Source organism: Geotrypetes seraphini, chromosome 8, assembly GCF_902459505.1.
Source record: "Geotrypetes seraphini chromosome 8, aGeoSer1.1, whole genome shotgun sequence".
Classification (NCBI taxonomy): Eukaryota; Metazoa; Chordata; class Amphibia; order Gymnophiona; family Dermophiidae; genus Geotrypetes; species Geotrypetes seraphini.
In genome coordinates this window covers 88,322,086-88,334,739 of record NC_047091.1, presented here as the reverse complement: position 1 = coordinate 88,334,739, position 12,654 = coordinate 88,322,086, and the positions used below count along the sequence as shown (strand labels likewise).

The 12,654-nt window shown below is 45.4% G+C and overlaps 1 protein-coding gene across 3 annotated transcripts in view; it reads left to right on the top strand.

The window, feature by feature from the left end:
* The window catches only part of HNRNPM (heterogeneous nuclear ribonucleoprotein M), a 238,142-nt gene extending 225,698 nt beyond the window's left edge, over positions 1–12,444 (top strand). For 2 of the 3 annotated variants that reach the window (XM_033956537.1, XM_033956536.1), the window contains 2 exons: positions 10,048–10,099; positions 12,055–12,444. In XM_033956537.1, coding sequence (XP_033812428.1) covers positions 10,048–10,099; positions 12,055–12,218 — 216 coding nt within the window. In that variant the 3' untranslated portion in view covers positions 12,219–12,444. The remainder of the gene's footprint in view (positions 1–10,047; positions 10,100–12,054) is intronic. The other variant, XM_033956539.1, reaches the window with a different exon arrangement.
* The last annotated feature ends 210 nt before the right edge of the window (positions 12,445–12,654 follow it).

Sequence of the window (12,654 nt, the reverse complement as noted above, 5' to 3'; positions counted from 1 at the left end):
TGGAAAAATAAGGTGGAAATCATTAGATAAAAATGTACATTAGATTAAAAAAATGTAAACCCTAGAGATTGAAGAAGAAGAGTTAGTGGAGCAAGAAAAATATTCAATAACTGACCGCCCTTCAACAATATCGATTATAAAAATGTTAAAAAGAACAGGCCCAAGAACAGAACTTTGAGGCACACCACTGGTAACATCCCTTTTCTTAGAGCAATCTCCATTGACCATACTACCCTCTGTAGTCTTCCTTTCAACCGGTTCCTGACCCAGCCCATCATTTTGGGGCCCATCCTGAGGGCACTCAGACGTCTGTGTGGAACACTCTCAAAGGCTTTGCTAAAATCTAAATACACCACATCTAGCTCACTCCCTCTATCCAATTCTCTGGTCACCCAGTCAAAGAAATGATCCGATTTGTCTGACAAGACCTACCTCTAGTGAATCCATGATGCCTCCGGTCCTGTAATCCACCGGATTCCAGAAACTTCAACATTCTCTGTTTTAAAAGCATTTCCATTAATTTGCTTACCACAGAAGTCAGACTTACTGGCCTGTAATTCCCTACTTTTTCCAGTTTTGTGTAGAGGGACCACATCTGCCCTTCTCTAGTCCTTTGGTATCATTCCCAATTCTAGAGAAGCATTGACAGTGTCAGCAGAGCAGAACATCACCTAAGTTTTTTCAGCACCCTCGGATGTACACCTTCTGGCCCCATCACTTTGTCTACCTTTAATTTAGCTAGCTCCTCACAAACACAACCCTCTGAAAATCGATCAGGGTCTACCACTTCTCCATCCCTATTCACGTTTGTCTTTTGTGGTCCCGCTCCCAGTGCTTCAGCCGTGAACACAGAACAGAAGTATCTGTTAAGCATATCAACCCTTTTTTTTATTGGCTTCTACATATTTATCCCCTTAACTTTTGAGTCTCACAATGCCACTTTTGCACTTCTTCCTATCACAGATATATCTAAAAAATCTCATCTCCCTGTTTTACCGTGTCAGCTATTTTTTCATCCAGCTTTATCTTTGCTTTCCTGACTACTCGACCAGCCTCTCTTAACTTTTCCAGATATTTTTGCCTGTCTTTCTCTTTCTGCAATCTTTTGTAGTTTATAAAAACTAAACTTTTATTCCTTACCTTCTCAGCTACTACTTTTGAGAACCAAAGCTGCCTTCTTTCCGTCTTTTACTTACTTGCCACTACATTTCTACTCCATCCAGACAACAATTCCTTAATGTGATCCCCCATTTGAACAAAGTTGTTGTTTTTTTTTTAGTCTAGAACATTTACTTTTGAATGAGCCCTCTCTATACCAGTCTTAATATTTAATTGTACTATGCAGTGATGACTGGATGCCAGATGATCACCCACTATAACATCAGAAATACTTTTGTAAGTACTAAGTCCAGCATGACCCCATCCTGCATGGGTTCCATTACCAACTCCTGGAACAGTTCTCCTTGTAGAAAATCCAGGATCTCCTTATTTCTAGAAGATCATGCAATAGGGATACCCCAATCAACATCCGGCATGTTAAAATAATCTATTAGTAAAACTTCCTCTTTTTTAGATATATTCTGAATGTCTACTATTAAATCTCTGTCCACTTCTTCCATCTGTGGAGGCCTGTATATCATAGCAATGCAAATATATTTACTATTATCCCAGGACAAGCAGGCAGGTATTCTCACTAGTGGGTGATGTCATCCGACAGAGCCCCGATACTGACATCTTGCAAGCATGTCTTGCTTGAAGAAACTCAGAAGTTTCAAGATGCCCGCACCGCACATGCGCCAGTGCCTTCCTGCCCGATGCTCCGGGCGTGTCTCCTCAGTTCTTTTTCTTCCGCGGAGCTGAGAAGTCTATCTTCAATTTGCGCCCATTGAATATCTTTTTTTGTCTTCTTTTTGCCGCGGGTTGAGTTCTTTTGGGCTCTCCTGTGCGTTTATTTCTTTCTTTGATTTCTTTTTTCAAAAAAAACCAAAACTTTTCCTTCCGACTCCGGGTCGGCCGCGTGGCTGAGGCCCCGCGCCTTCGACCTTGCGGCGGAGCTTTTCCGGCCTATGTCCCGGCCGATTACCAGTTTCAAAAAGTGTAGCAAGTGCCAGCGCGCGATTTCGCTCACGGACCCTCATCGACGCTGCTTACAGTGTCTGGGACCGGATCACTTTCCGAAATCGTGCCGGCCTTGCTCCACTCTGACGGCGAGAGCGTTTAAGCGCCGCTGTCTGCTCTGGGAGTCCATGTTCAAGATGGACTCCCTCGTTGCTCGGCGAGGAGGAGCAGCGAGCGGTGTCCAGGTCCTCGAGGAGGTCCTCCGATAGTGCTTTGCCTCCTTTGGAACCGATTCCCTCGAGGAGGGCTTCTCTTAGTGATATGCCTCCCTTGGAGCCCATTCCCTCGAGGAAACCCTCGTTTAGTGACCTGCCTCCCTTGGAACCGATTACTCCGCCCCATGATTTAGTGTGGCATCCACCTTCGGGGCCATCCAGTCCAGGGCATAGCAGGAAGCAGAACGAGTTCTTCCTAACTCCCTATCAAGCCTGGGTGACGTCCAGAGAAGCACCGACTCTTCCACCTTTGCGATCGACGGCATCGAGTCCGATCTGCTCCTTGGAAGCGTCTGACCCAGTCTCTCACAGAAGGACTCGATCCCCTTCCAGGCATCGAGAGGGGCATCGGTCCAGGCATTCTTCGAAGCATTCCTCTCGACACTCAACCGTCTCGCCTCAGAAGAAGTTGCCTCGGTTGGGGTATGCTGCTTCGACGGGGTCTCCCCCTCCGGGCCGGAGTTCGAGGACCACGAGGTTTTCTACTCGTCCTGTTGCTCGCAGGCCTCTTTAGAGCCTGAAGCTTCGTCTTCTTCTAGTCCGTCTCGCGGACCGGCGACAGCGGACCAACTGTCCTTTTCATCGTTTCTCAGGCAGATGGCGGATGACTTGGACATTACTCTAGATGCGGGGTCTCGATATTCCAAGGCATATCTCGATACCATGTACTTGCCTCGGCCTCCGGCGGAGTCCTTGCGGCTTCCCCTGCACAAGCTCCTCGACCAGACCTTCATGCGCTGCTTCGAGTCTCCTTACTCTATCCCTGCGGTCCCTGGCAAATTGGATTCGCGGTACCGCACGGTACATCATAAAGGCTTCGAGGGTCCTCAGCTTTCTCACCAGTCCCTCCTGGTCGAATCTTCGCTCAAGCGGTCTCATCCTGGCCAGGTCTATGCTTCCGTGCCTCCGGGTCGCGAGGGCAGAACCATGGATAAGTTTGGGCGACGCATCTATCAGAATTCGATGATGGCGTCTAGAGTCCTGAATTATAACTTCCACTTTGCAACCTACTTGGAATTTTTTCTGCCTGTGCTTCAAAAGTTCACTCCATACATCGAGTCCCAGGCTAGGTTTGAGTTTGAGGAAGTGGTTGCTTCGTTGTCCCAACTCCGGCTTCAGTTGATGCAATCTGCTTATGATGCGTTCGAGCTCTCAGCCCGAGTGGCGGCTTGCTCGGTGGCGATGCGAAGGTTGGCCTGGTTGCGGACCATTGATATGGACCCGAATCTTCAGGACCGCCTGGCGAACGTGCCGTTTGCTGGGGCGGATCTTTTTGACGAATCCATCGAGACTGTCACGAAGAAATTGTCTGACCACGAAAAGTCCTTCCAATCTATCCTTCGGCCGAAGCTGAAGCCTCAGCAGTCTCGACCTTCTCGTCCACTGTTGATTTATCAGAGGCGTTATCAGCCGAGGCAAACTCCTCCTGCGAGGCAAGCGGCGAAGCGTCAGCCTCCCCAGAAGGGTCAGCCTAAGTCTCAGTCGCCTGCTGTCCCTAAGACCACTCAGCCTTTTTGACTGTCTCGTCGAGGGCATAACCAACTTCCTTCTGCCTCCCCCTGTTTTTCCCATTGGAGAGCGTCTCCATCATTTTTATCATCGCTGGGAGACCATAACAACCGACCTCTGGGTCCTTACTATCATCAGGGAGGGATACTCTCTTCATTTCCATTGGGTCCCTCCGGACCACCCTCCAAGAGAGTATCCTTCCAACTTGAATCAGACCGCCCTTTTCTTCAGGAAGCTCAGGCTTTGCTCCGGCTTCGCGCCGTGGAGCCGGTGCCTATGGACCAACTGAACCAGGGGTTTTACTCTCGGTACTTCCTTGTTCCGAAGAAGACGGGCGATCTGCGACCCATTTTGGACCTCAGGGTCCTCAACAAATTCCTTGTCAAAAAGAGGTTTCGCATGCTGACGCTTGCTTCTCTCTACCCCCTCCTCGAGCAGAACGACTGGTTATGCTCTCTGGATCCCAAGGAGGCCTACACTCATATCCCCATTCATCCGGCCTCTCGCAAGTTCCTCAGATTTCGGGTGGGACATCTCCATCTGCAGTACCGAGTGCTTCCATTCGGCCTGTCTTCGTCTCCCAGAGTCTTCACGAAATGTCTGGTGGTGGTGGCCGCAGCACTCAGGAACCAGGGTCTTCAGGTATTCCCCTACCTCGACGACTGGCTGATCAAGGCTCCCTCGGCCTCGGGGGTCCTCTCGGCGACCCTGTCCACGATTCTGTTCCTGCAGAGTTTGGGATTCGAGATCAACTTTCCCAAGTCTCATCTACAGCCGACCCAGTCTCTGCCCTTCATCGGGGCTGTCCTGGATACCATTCGTCTCAGAGCATTCCTTCCTTCTCAGCGCATGGATGCTCTTCTTCATCTCTGCCAGTCTGTGTCTTCTCGCCAGACCATCTCGGCGAGACACATGATGGTCCTCCTGGGCCACATGGCCTCTACAGTTCATGTGACGCCGTTTGCCAGACTCCACCTCAGAATCCCTCAGTGGACCCTGGCATCTCAGTGGACTCAGGTGTCGGATCCGTTGACTCGACACATCACAGTCACTCCTGCTCTTCGGCAGTCTCTGCTCTGGTGGATGACCTCTTCGAATCTATCCAGAGGTTTGCTGTTTCATTCTCCTCCCCACCAGAAGGTTCTCACAACCGATTCCTCGACCTATGCCTGGGGAGCGCATCTGGATGGGCTTCGCACTCAGGGATTCTGGACCTGTGCAGACCGACTTCATCAAATCAATCTTCTGGAGCTCAGAGCCATCTTCAATGCTCTTCAAGCTTTTCAACATCTACTGCACGACATGGTGGTCCTCATTCGCACCGACAACCAGGTCGCCATGTATTATGTCAACAAGCAAGGGGGCACGGGCTTGGCCTCCCTCTGCCAGGAAGCTCTCAGAGTCTGGGATTGGGCGGTTCGCCACAACACCTTCCTCAAAGCTGTCTACATTCAGGGGAAGGACAATGTCTTGGCGGACAAGCTGAGTCGGCTTCTACAGCCTCACGAATGGACCCTCCATTCCATGCCCCTTCATCAGATCTTTGCTCAGTGGGGAACGCCTCATTTAGATCTCTTTGCGGCTCCCCACAACTTCAAACTGCCTCTTTTTTGCTCCAGGATCTACACTCCTCATCGTCTCGAGGCAGATGCCTTTCTACTGGATTGGGGGAATCGCTTCCTGTATGCGTTCCCCCCATTTCCTCTCATTCAAAAGACTCTGGTCAAGTTGAGATCGGATCATGCCACCATGATTCTGATTGCTCCTCGGTGGCCCAGACAACCTTGGTTCTCCCTTCTACTTCAACTCAGCAGCAGGGAACCGGTCCTTCTCCCAATGTTTCCTTCACTGCTTACTCAACATCAAGGTTCACTGCTTCATCCCAACCTGCAGTCTCTCCACCTGACAGCTTGGTTCCTCTCAACGTAACTCCGCACCAGTTTTCCCAGGTCGGTGAGGGATGTCTTGGAGGCTTCCAGGAAGCCTGCTACTCGTCAATGCTACTCCCAAAAATGGACTAGATTTTCTTCATGGTGTATTTCCAATTCTAAGGAGCCTCAGCGAGCCTCCCTATCCTCTGTTTTGGACTATCTTTTACATCTGTCTCAGTCTGGTCTCAAGTCGACATCTATATGAGTTCACCTGAGTGCTATTGCGGCTTTCCATCAGCCTCTACAAGGGAAACCTCTCTCTTCTCATCCTGTGGTTTCCAGATTTATGAAAGGACTTTTTCATGTCAATCCTCCTCTCAAACCGCCTCCAGTGGTTTGGGATCTAAATGTTGTCCTTTCTCAGCTTATGAAACCTCCTTTTGAGCCTCTGAGCAAGGCTCCCCGAAAGTTTCTCACTTGGAAAGTGGTTTTTCTAGTGGCCCTCACATCTGCTCGCAGGGTCAGTGAGCTTCAGGCCTTGGTGGCGGACCCACCTTTCACAGTTTTCCATCATGACAAGGTGGTCCTCCGCACTCATCCGAAATTCCTGCCTAAAGTGGTCTCGGAATTTCATCTCAACCAATCCATTGTGCTTCCAGTGTTTTTTCCAAAGCCTCATTCTCACCCTGGAGAATCAGCTCTACACACTCTAGACTGTAAGCGTGCGTTGGCTTTCTACTTGGATCGCACCAAACCACACAGAACTGCTCCTCAACTTTTCGTCTCCTTTGATCCAAACAAGTTGGGACGGCCTGTATCGAAGCGCACCATCTCTAACTGGATGGCGGCTTGTATCTCTTCCTGCTATGCCCAGGCTGGATTATCCCTTCCCTGTAAGGTCACAGCCCATAAGGTCAGAGCAATGGCAGCCTCTGTAGCCTTCCTCAGATCGACACCGATTGAGGAGATATGTAAGGCTGCCACTTGGTCCTCGGTTCATACATTCACCTCTCATTATTGTCTGGATACTTTCTCCAGACGGGATGGACAGTTTGGCCAAACAGTGTTACAAAATTTGTTCTCTTAAGTTGCCAACTCTCCCACCATCCCATTGGGGTTAGCTTGGAGGTCACCCACTAGTGAGAATACCTGCCTGCTTGTCCTGGGATAAAGCAATGTTACTTACCGTAACAGTTGTTATCCAGGGACAGCAGGCAGCTATGCTCACGTCCCACCCACCTCCCCTGGGTTGGCTTCTCTGCTAGCTACCTGAACTGAGGAGACACGCCCGGAGCATCGGGCGGGAAGGCGCTGGCGCATGCGCGGTGCGGGCATCTCGAAACTTCTGAGTTTCTTCAAGCAAGACATGCTTGCAAGATGTCCGTATCGGGGCTCTGTCGGATGACATCACCCATTAGTGAGAATAGCTGCCTGCTGTCCCTAGATAACAACTGTTACGGTAAGTAACATTGCTTTCTCTCTTTCCAAATTGATCCACAGTGCCTCTTCCTTGCCTTGCAGATCCTGCAGTTGTGTGGCTTTAATATGATTTTTTTTTTTTTTTTTAATAATTTTCAAATAGTTACATACAGAATTGTACAAGGAATACTGAATACATCTTTTTCAATTCATCATTAAACAAATGAATATGAAACAAAAATAAAGAAGAAAATCTCTTGAATATAGTCCACCTATTAAGGGAGAAAAAGCTTTAAGAAACCTCCTTGTGGGAATCAAGGATTTAAAACTAAATATATAATAAAAAGGAAAAATAAGCTCGAGCATACATTTTATGACCACATTATATGGTTTCAGTCTGGGCCACGGTAAAAAGCCCTTTACCTTCCAAAAAGAAACCCAATTGGGCCGGTTCAAAAAAGATATACTTATTCCCTTGATAGGAAATAAAACACTTACAAGGAAACCTTAATTGAAAACTTGCCCCTAAAGAAATCACTCTTGTACGGTATGTAAAAAATTCTTTCCTGCAAGATTGAGTCCATATAGATACATCTGGAAATATATTCACCTTTTCACCTAAATAGAAGACCTGTTTCATTTTAAAGTATAATTTCAGTAACATTTCTTTATCTTGTAGAAACACAAGCGTAACTACCAATGTAGCATGACCTCTATCACAGATGATTCAAAAAATGCAGAGATGTCTAACTCAGTCTTTTCCCCTTGAGTGTCCTCTCTAATCTTTTTTAAATAGTAAATTTTTTGTACAGGGGGTAAGTTAGAGTCTGGAACTTTCAGCACCGTTACCAAAAGTTTTTTAAACAGTTCTAGAGGGGAAAAATATTTAGCAATAGGAAAATTTAAAAGTCTCAAGTTTAAATTCCTTTGTTGATTTTCAAAATTTTCAATTTTCCTCATTAGTAACATTTTGTCAGATGTTTGTTTTACAAACATAGTCTTCATTTCTTTTGTTGTTTTCTCCAATTTAGATAACTCTTCCTTCTGAAGTTGAGAGGAAATCTCCAAATGGGTTATCTTAGCAGATAAGTTTAAAGTGTTTATAACAAAGTTAGTACATACCACATGTAGGTTTTCTATAGCGGTCCAAATCGAATCCAAAGTCACCACTGACGGCTTCACGAGTGGCTTGAGGGGGGAAAGATCAGCCTGTTGGAATGTGGCTCCTTCCACGCGGGTGAACCCGCAAGTTCCCTCACCCTCACCACCACTCGTTCTCAGTGGGAGAAAACACCCAACTTGCATCGACTCCAAGGCCTTAGTCGATGACAACGTGTTGACATCCGGGTTAGCTGGACGTTCGAAACGCTCCTCACCAATCTGTGAGTCCTCCAGACTTGTCTGTCCCGCCTCAGTATCTCCGGGCATAGGGGGAGTGTGCGGCCCACGCAGGCTCATCGAAAGATCGCTGCCTAAGCTGTGCACTTCCCCTGGCACAGCAACAGGAACACCCGCAGAAGTTTGATGGACTGCGAGCGATGTAATCGCAGTCTGCCGTGGCGTTGAGGTTTCTGGAGCCGCTGGAGGATTGCCTCTTGGCCTTCCCCGTCTTTTGGGCATTCCGCAGGTAATTAAAAGTAATAAGGCAGAAGAAAAAACTTCCAAAACAACGGGAGCTCCCTCAACTCGCGTCCTGCTCGAGCACCATCTTGCTTTTTCTCCCCGGCTTTAATATGATTTTTATTAAAGTAAAAACGCTACTCCCTCTCCTTTTCATAGCATAAAAACATAGTGAACTAAGCTACAAAATGGGGAGTAATTGGCTAGTTGTGTACTAAAAGTTTGCAGGTAGAAGACACTTTGGATTTTATTTCCCTGGTGTTCTTTGTGGGGGTGGGGAGGAGTGAGTAGAATCTTTAGCATTCAAATACACACTAAATAAGAGCACAATGAAAATGTACATCCCTAGTCCGTGAATTTCAATATAACAGTAAGTGATCAGCTACTTGTGATAGAAAAGATGGGAAGCTTTCTGCTTCCACCATAAGGGTTGTGTATGTGTTTCAGCAGACCTCTATGCCCCTCATTCACTGTTTACATTTGAGGATACTTCCAGGAAGCATGGTTTCTGGTATTTTTACATCCATCAGTAACAGATGATGGAAATCAAGTGAGCACAAGTATAATTTATCACTTTTTGGAACCTCCGCCCCATCTCCATACATAACATCCTAGTGAGAAAGCAGAGCACATTTTACAGTAATTTGTGTTAGGTTTTCCTGTGTGTTGCATATCTTATTGACTTCTAGTTTGTGTAAGGTTTGACAGCTCCTGAGGGCTTAAATAGAATTGGCATGTTCTTACTTTTTGGCTTTTATAGTGTACCATGGTTTTAAAAATGAATTCTATTTGACAGTTATTTTTATAAATGAGTAAAGAATTTGTGCACTTCAACTTACATAATGACCTAATTTGTGGTGATATGTTAATAGAAATAATACCTACATGAAAGCAGCATATGACACGGGGACAAATTTTTCCCCATCCCTGTGGGAACTCATTGTCCCACTGAGTTCTTTTCCTGTCCCTGCCTCATTCCTGCAAGCTCTGTCCTCATCTGCACAGGCCTAAAACACTTTAAAATCATAAGTGTTCGAGGCTTGTGCGGTTAAAGCAGAGCTTGCAGGAATGGGGCAGCTACAAAACTCATGGGGATGGGACAGGGAAATTGAGTTCCTGTGGGGACGGGGACAAATTTGTCCCCATGTTATTCTCTACCTTAAACATCTTGAAAAGTGTAGTCTTAAGTGCATAGCCAAGGGATACAATTGCTATTGGGAATTGTACCAGTGAATAAAGATTAAAAACGAACAAACTCTAAAATGACCCTGAATTTTTTTTTTTTTTCCCCCCAGCTGCCATTTGATTTCACATGGAAAATGCTAAAGGATAAATTTAATGAATGTGGTAAGTTACTGTTACTGAAAAGTCTATAATGCCCATTAAGATGGGTCCTTAAAGACAAAGCCATCACCGCATCAATGTGATGGCTGCTAGGGGTAAAGCCAGTCTGAAGACAGTGTAATGATTACAATCTGCTCCTTTGTCCATGAATGCTGTAGGAGGAGGGAATAAGAATGTGGTTAGAGTTACAGCCTCAGCACACTGAGGTTGTGGGATCAAACCCCGCACTGCTCCTTATGACTGTGGGCAAGTCACTTAATCTCTACTGCCCCATGTACATTAGATAGACTGTGAGCTCACCAAGAGATACCCTGAGTACCTGATTTGTAATCCGTTCTGGGAGGACGGGCTAAAAAATCAAATAAATGCTGTATAGTTTATATCTAGTGCTTGGACATAAAATAGTTGTAGAGAGGCAGTGATGGAAAACAAGGAAAATGCTGAATACCCTATATGATAGGAACAAGCTAACAGATGAGGCCTGCAGGGGATGAACAAAAAGGGCTCAGTCTCTATAGTGATAAAATCTTGGGAACATGTTAGATGTGGATAAAATGTAGTAAGAAAGAGACTCTGAGAGAGGTGGTGTGGTTGGCATTGCAAGTACCAGTTCAATCAGGCTGATTTTGTAGGGCTGAGGTATTTGGGGAGTATGAGGTAAGAGCGTACTTTCCTGTCAGTGACAACTGATTTCTGGTATGGACAGACCGACAGATAAATTGGTGGATGGAAGTGGTAAGCAAGTGTGGCAATATTTGTTTATCAAAGACCGGGGACTGATTCTGAGAAGTAGACTGTAGGAAACCCAAAAGAGGTGCTTGAATGGAGGATGGTCACTAATATCTTGATTGCCATATGTCATCTGCATATTGTGCTTATTATTCATCATTGGCTGCAATTTAGATTGGCAAAAGGTGGTGTAACTGATGTGAATGAGCTATTGATGAGAATGTGATGTGTTTTTTTAACCATTGTGCATTGGCTTGCATTAATGGGTGCCATATAGTACATCTCCACTTCCTATGCTTATTTCATGTAGGTAAGGATAGCATTTCCTAGCAAATAGTGGTGGTGTGCTGGAACATTGGAGAAACAGTGAAACTTTGGATTGCAAGTAACTTGCTATGCAAGTGTTTTGCAAGACAAGTAAAACGTTTTATTAAATTTTAACTTGATATACTAGCAAGGTCTTGCAATACAAGTACATAGAGTATACACACATCACAACTGAGCCGATGGTTCTTCTCTCTCTGGCACTGCAAGAGTGTTCTAAACAAGCAAAGTCTTGCAATATGAGTACATACAGTATACACACGTCACATCACAACTGAGCTGATGGCTCTTCTCTGTCTGACACAGCAAGAGTGTAATGATTGTTCTAAACAAGCAAAGTCTTGCAATACGAGTACATACCATATTTTGTATTAAAGTTTTTGGGTTGTGGAACAAATTGTCTAAGTTTCCATTATTTCTTATGGGGAAATTTGCTTTGATATTGGAGTGTTTTGAATTACAAGCATGTTTTCAGAACAAATTATGTTTGTAAACCAAGCTTTTACTATATTTGGAAGTGCTGTGGGATGGATGATTGTGGCGACTGGATTTCTAGATTAGCAGGTGGGATGAGGGAAATTTACAAGAAATCTGTTGAGGTATCTTAAGAGACATTTAACATGTGTTCTCCAGCCGGTATGTGCTTGTGTATAGACATGTACAAATAGTAAATATGTAGTGTGTTGGCTTGAACAAATGCAAATGTTATGACCAGAACTAGAACTGCCAGTCAGGATGAGTAATTCTGAGACTTAAAAGCTTTTAATTAATTTGTGCTGGTGTTTGGCAGCTGTATTAGGAAAGGCTGGGAGGGGGACAGGGATTTGGGATCATCTTTCCATGTATTGGCTTTTGTAGTCTAATATACTTTAACATACCACTAATAGAGCACTGCTCATTTGTAGGTCATGTGATGTATGCCGACATCAAGCTGGAGAATGGGAAGTCCAAGGGCTGCGGTGTAGTTAGGTTTGACTCCCCCCAAGTTGCTGAGAGAGCCTGTCGGATGATGAATGGGATAAAAGTCAACGGGCGGGAAATTGATGTACGAATGGATCGAAATGCCTAACTCCCTGCTTCTGGTTCTTAGGAAGTAGAGTCTGGGGTTTGTTTTTCTCTGTTAACCACATTTTAAATTGTTAAATGGATTTATAAGGAGACAACAACAAGGAATAATTTTAGAATTTTTTTTTAATGGGCACAGATCTGTGCAGAGCATTTCTGTTTGTAGTCGTGAGATTTTGTTGACAGATGTACAAAATGTGCGTTTGATAATAAATATCTATTACCAAAAAGCTTCAGCGTGATGTTTGTTATTGGACTGAGAATGTGTGGTGTTATCTGGGGGGGAAAAAAGCAAGTGTAAGTGAATGCAGTCCTGGCAGGAGGAAGCCTATTCGGTTTATTGAAGTGTCAGACCGACAGCAGAAAATCTTATAAGTGTTAGTCTTAGTCCTTCCTTCCCCTCTTTAATACTATTCTCCATTGGAGAAAGAGCCATGTTA